At 33.3% G+C, this 6,407-nt stretch overlaps 1 protein-coding gene across 1 annotated transcript; it reads right to left on the bottom strand.

Moving 5' to 3' along the window:
* Positions 1 to 3,143: 3,143 nt before the first annotated feature.
* Positions 3,144 to 3,782, bottom strand: LOC108224733 (protein LIGHT-DEPENDENT SHORT HYPOCOTYLS 10). Its single transcript, XM_017399444.2, has one exon. It carries the CDS (start codon positions 3,669 to 3,671, stop codon positions 3,165 to 3,167), a length of 507 nt encoding a protein of 168 aa, XP_017254933.1. The 5' UTR covers positions 3,672 to 3,782; the 3' UTR covers positions 3,144 to 3,164.
* Between the last annotated feature and the right edge of the window lie 2,625 nt (positions 3,783 to 6,407).

The raw sequence follows: 6,407 nt of genomic DNA on the forward strand, positions 1-6,407 counted from the left end.
CAAACTTCTGTGTTTAATTATTTTGAAATGATTATAATTTAAGTAATTTTATAAGACCTTTATGATTTTGAATAAACATATGGCTTGCAACGTTCTTTCTACAACCTTTATGATTTTATTGTTTTCCTTTCTAAATAGGTATGATTTTGAAGATTTCAAAGAAATAGTAGTATTTGTTGAATACAATTTATAGAATAATATGTTTTTACAACATTTTTCTTATAAAACACTATAGTCTCCCATGAAATGACAGTTTATGTAAACTATAACTCAGTACTGCAGGTTTAGGACTGTATAAATGTCAAAGATTACTTGGGGGTGTAGTCTTTATTGTAGAACCCTAGCTAATTATTTTCAATTTTGACACCAATGGAAAACGATGATACACATTTGATTTTTAGTTACTCCAAGAATTGATAAAACATATATTAAGCAAAATGCAAGTCCTGACTAAGGTCGACAATCATATATGCTGATAATGTTTCCAATATGTTTCTGAGAACAAATTAAGAATAGGGTCGTCTAGCTGCTTAATTAATTTATCTTCCAAAGTTTGGTGATGCTTTCTCTCCTGGCTTTGGTGCCTATATAGGTGGTGCTTTTTTGAAGCACTCCTTTGTGTAATTTATGCAAGTATTAGTAGCATGTACTCCACTAATCATACTATATATTGGGTTTTTTGAAGTTCTTTAAATGTGTATTGGATCCCATTTTTTTAGGGGTGTGCCGGCTGTAAAATGTATATATGAGAAGGAAATTATGCATGTACGGAGGAACCGAGACATTACTTACATCAAGACTCAAGAGTCTATGATCCAGGTAGCTAGATAAATTTCCAGAAGGTTGCGAAAACAAATGAAGAGTAGTCATGAATTAATATCATTTAACAGCACAACAGACGACATATATGTACTTCCACGGAAAGCTCGGATTATTTATACTAACAAACGTACTGAAAAAGCAGCATCCAGACCTGAATCATCAGCAATATTACAGCAACTTGATTGAATAGAGCAATCATCCCTTTCGACCCTCTCTCAGATCACTTGGTGCATTCTCCTGCACCCAGGTCATGCATATATCAAATTATAAATGATCACATTTTATCATTTACGAAACACACACAGACCGTGTAGCTAAAGATTGTGCAAGCAACTAATAAAATAGGCGTGATAATAACAAACGATGTATTATGGTGTCAAGATATATATATCCACAAGCAGCTAGCCTAGCTACATATATTTGACAGAGATCATTTCTTACTATCTCGATGGATAAGAACTTGTGCGTGTTGGCAATATGATAGCTAGGATGTTGAAATCCAGTCTAATCAAATGTAATGAACTAAAGTCGATCGGTCTTTAGAAGGTATCTTGATTGTCATTAATTAATACATATGATCATTTGGATATATAACCAAGGCAGCATTAGCTAGTTAATGGAAGGCAGAAACCATGGAGGCCGAATAATGTATAGACTAAACAGCAAGAGCGTATAGAGTACATAATATCGACACACCAAAATATATAAACTAAAGATCGCAAGTAGTACTATAGCTTTGCAATTAAAGAGCAAGTGATAAGACAAAATATACGAGGAGGATTTAGAAGAAGCAAATTAAACTAGCTATGACCCATCTGCAGGTATACATAAACTAGGTGGTAGGATTCGTGTGAGTATTTGAGAGACGATTAAGAATGAGGAAGCAAATTTATATGAGTTGATGATTGCTTTAATTCTGAAATACAGAAACCACTGATTACATTGACTGACGTCAAAGATTTGATGAATGTATGATTTGTATCTTCACTACCAGATAATTAAGAGTGAATCATTGACTGCGAGGACTGTCATACGACACTGAAACTGGCCGCTCAGTTATAACGTTTCGTTTCAACCAACGGGCGATCAATTACCTTGCATATATGTAGCTTACTATAATATGTAGATTCATATCAGATCATCATCAATTGTAGAAAATTACTAAAACCTCAAACCTGAACATCTCATTTACAAAGGGAAAAGAGTCATAAAATTTACGGCTCTACTGCGAGTCAATATATTAACAAGTAAAGTCCGAGACATGCGGAATATAAATGTAAACAGTCACTCATTAAACCCTAATATAATTGCTGGATCTGCAGGAAAAGAGATCTCATAAGGAATACTCAAGTCCCAGAAGTGGTTCGTATATGTAAAGTCTTGTGTTATGTCCCTCAAACCCGTACCATACTGCATCTTCTCTTTAATTTTGAGGACAAGTTGTAGAATTCATGCAAAGATAAAAGAGGACGAAGATGCATGTCGTTTTTCCCCGGAATGGAGTACAAGTTTCAGAAACTTTTGACAGAAAATAAAGCAAAATATCAGGGCACAATGGAATGCAATTAAGAAATGAGCCCACAAAATCCATTATGGACAGTCAACAAGTTGATACTTAATTTCGAAGGACAAGTTTAAATGGGATGTCTGATGATCGGCCCTCCCAAAGATTTATGGTCTACATATATATACAACTGAGAAGTGGGGGCAAGAAAATGAATAGGATTTGATGTTTCCACTAATTAATTACTCCCATTTAAATATTAGCAAGTGGTTTCTCGTACATCTCTTCAAGATCTATAAAGTATGTTCTTTTCATTAAAATACAGAATGTTAATGTGAAGAGCAAGGGGAGAAATAATGGACAGACAAAATCTCACATATTATTGAGTCATGATGCATCATTCATTTAAAGAAATAATAAATTACTAATAAAGATAATATTTTATAGTTGCATAATTTAACATACCACCATGCAAGATTATATATTTGAGTCCAAGACTGGGGTACAAGAAAAATCTGCACAGAATCCTAGAAAGAAGCTGCACTAGTCGTATTGAAAATGCTGGCATGTAAATGTGAAATTTGAAATCAACCAGATTCCATAGGTACCACTGTACTGTTTTGGTGTTTCTGACACTCAGATTTCTCATATATTTGACCGTACGGACTCTATATAATCCAAATATAGAACTGTACAAGGAGATACTTGCAATCTCATCTACTATTTAGGGTTTTCACAATGAAAAAACAAAATAGATCTAGTTAATCCATATCAATTTTATATATATACCCATTTATTAAGAGAAGAAAAGGATTACCAAATTGAATGAAGAGATGGATCAAGAGAAGTGTGGTGCAGAGGCGGAACTGGAATCATCGTCTCTTTTACTCTTCTTTTTCTTCTTCTTGTAAGGAATGCCCCTGGCCTTAGCTTGACACTCCTTCACTTCCCTCAAGTAGACTCGAATTGCACTGCTCGCAAACGGATTCGTCTCCGAAGATCCTCCATTCTCCTCATAGGCAGCCCTGAGACGTCCGATGAGCGCATCCAGGCTGCCCCACGCTTGTCGAAGAGGACACGCACAAGGCGCGGGAGGCTCGGGCTCTCCGTAAAACACGCATCCCTGCATATGAACTTTAGTCTTCCCGAACTGATCCAAGTATCTTAGAAACTCCAGGACATGGTTGCTGTTACACTGCTGCAATGAAAGTGGAGGCCTTTGGTTTCTCAAGTACTGGCCGAATGTGTTCCAGTCTCGTCGCTTCTGTGACTCGTATCGGCTCGGGGTGGGCGGGGGATCACCGGATCTCGACGATCCCTCCACCACTTCTTTGCCTCGATCCATATCCTCTGAATTTGGTGGATCAGGCCATAAAATAATGTTGGGATAGTTGGTAGAGAGAATTGGGGGAGAGGCAAGAGTGCAGGATGAAAACTAAACTAATAAATGAATATTGTAGTGAGAGATGAGGATCACATCATGGACCTATTGAAATGAAATGGAATGGGGGCCATATTAGTTGCTTTCTCTTCCTCTTTTCTTAATATCAAGTCCTATGATTGTTAATTCTCTTTTTAAATAGTGCCATCACCATTACCTCTACGTTTCTTATGTAATAGGAGTACACAATTATTGCATTGTATATTATATTATTATTGATTATATATTTCCATGCTATCCTCGTTATTAATGTAAGTTTGTCAAATATTGCCTAATTAACACCACCATTATTAAGTGATTAGCAGCATAATGACTAGGAGTCACTAGGCACACTGATCATCTGGACTGTGACGTCCTATCCATGATTATTCAATCTCTTCAATTCTCTCTCTTCTCTCTTTACTCTCTCTCTCTCTCAAACTGCGTAGAGGGGATGCAAGCGAGAGCGGAGTTTAAAGCCTGGAGTCAAAAGTAGTAGTAGTAAGTTAAAAAAAAATTAAGGGGCCGTTTGGCTGGGCTTAAAAGAAATGACTTATTGTTTAAAATAAAAAAGTTGATTAAAAATGAGAAGTTGATCTAGACTTTTAAGCTATCACAAGTGTTTGGATACCATGACTTATAATTTTTTAAGTGTTTGGATAACTTAACTTATAAGTTAGTCTGAAAATTATTATTTTAAATTAATTTATAAATAAATCATTTGTACATGAATAATCTAAATTTGAACCTTAAAATGCTTGCTAAAAAGTAACATAAAAAACCTGATAGGACGGGAGAATACATGTTTTTCTGATTAGAGAAAAGCTGATTAAAGAAGATAAGTCAAAAAAAAAGCTATACATAGTAACTTCTTTTCTGAGCTTTTTTTCCTACAATTAAGCCCTACAGATTTTTTGCCAAACGCTCTATCAGATTTAAGGAAGTGGGCTTCTGAGCTTTTAAGCCCAGAAGTCCCACTCCCAAACACCCACTAAGTCAATCCTCTGCTGATAAGCAGTGTTTTAAAAATCGACGAGTCGGCCGAGTACTCGTTTTTAATCCCTCGTTTGATCCGAGTTTCGAGTAATTGGGCTCAAAACCGATTTATTAAAAAATCGGTCAAAACTTGGTTTGACTCCGAGTACTCGAGGTCAAATCCGAGTTTGACTTCTGAATTTTTTATTATTTTATTTGAAAATTATTTCAAAATAGACTAAACGTAAATTCATATATGTTTTGGTCTTTTTTTTGGCAAAGTATTGACGTTAATTAGAAAGCATATGTGTTTTATCATTAAAACTTGTGAATGATTATTATGTCAAAAATTATCAGACAAATAACTTTTATTTGAACTTAAGTGTGCTATTAAAATATTAATATTATTAGATAGTTTTATTATCAATCGGTATATAAATATATATGAGGGAAAAAATTAATTAAAAAAAATACCCGATTAGTTATCTGATAACTCATTCCGAGTACTCTCCCGAGTTCCGAGTACTCATTTTTCTGGAATCAAACCGAGTTGAACCGAGTTCCGATTTTTACAACCTTGATAATAAGTGAGAATTTCAGATTTTTAATTTTTTTGCAGTGACTTGTTTTTATTTTGAAATTTAATTTTACAAATATATGATAATTAATTTTTTTATAATATATTACTATATAAATAATTATTATACCCAATAAAATATAAATATTAAAAAAATTATCTAAACACATAAATTAAAAATTACTTTTCAATTATATATAATTTCTAACTTATAAGCAATAAGCAATTTCTTGAAAATAAGTCAAATGATTCCATAATCTTCTTTTATATTTGCAAACAAATCATATACAGAGCGGAAAAAAATTCAGAATTTTTTTAAGTCCGGGACTTTTCCTCTGTGAATTTTTTCCCCTAGCAAAAGGAATCGTTAGATCTGAATCAGGTAGATCTCAACTCTTTGTAAGAGAAATCAAGTTAATCTTATTTTGACCCAGTAAGTATATCAAAAATTTATTACAAACCGAAACAAATTCACATACAAAAAGACTTGACTGAGCACTGAGGTAAGTCTACGTCTCTCATCAGTATTATGTCACCTTTCCGCTGGGAGCAGGTGGCATCCATCCATCATCATGCATAGAGAAACGGCCATACGGCCCATACGTACAAACTGTATAAGTCCTCAAGACTTTCCAAAATAGATTTTTAATATGATGTGTGTCAATAATAATCCTAGAAATATAATCAATGTTATACTACCTTCGTCCCTGATTTATATATACTAGCTTATAGCCCGTGCAAGGCACGGGAGCTTTTTAATTATTTATAAACTTTTTAAATATATTTTAAATGGTGTGAAAAAATTTAATTTATAAATAATAAATTAAAATTTTCAATAAAATAAAATTCGAAATTATGATTTGTTTGTAAGTTAGAACCTTGGTAAATACATCATCACAGCCATTAATGGTTTCAAATAAATTATTTTAATCAAGCAATTCCTTTTCTCGTATGTATCATGCCAAAGTATTAAATTTTATCTATTAAATTTTAATATATTTTGAGTGGAATACGTTATGCCAACTCCTATTAGATTATATTAATAAATGTATTTTATATTAAAATTATTATAATGTGAATTTAAATATTTTTCAAAAAATTTATATGGT

The sequence above is a fragment of the Daucus carota genome, chromosome 6 (genome assembly GCF_001625215.2).
Source record: "Daucus carota subsp. sativus chromosome 6, DH1 v3.0, whole genome shotgun sequence".
Taxonomy (NCBI): Eukaryota; Viridiplantae; Streptophyta; class Magnoliopsida; order Apiales; family Apiaceae; genus Daucus; species Daucus carota.

Excerpts from the sequence above, each read along its gene's own strand:
- LOC108224733 (XM_017399444.2), bottom strand. The coding sequence starts at position 3,671 with ATGGATCGAGGCAAAGAAGTGGTGGAGGGATCGTCGAGATCCGGTGAT.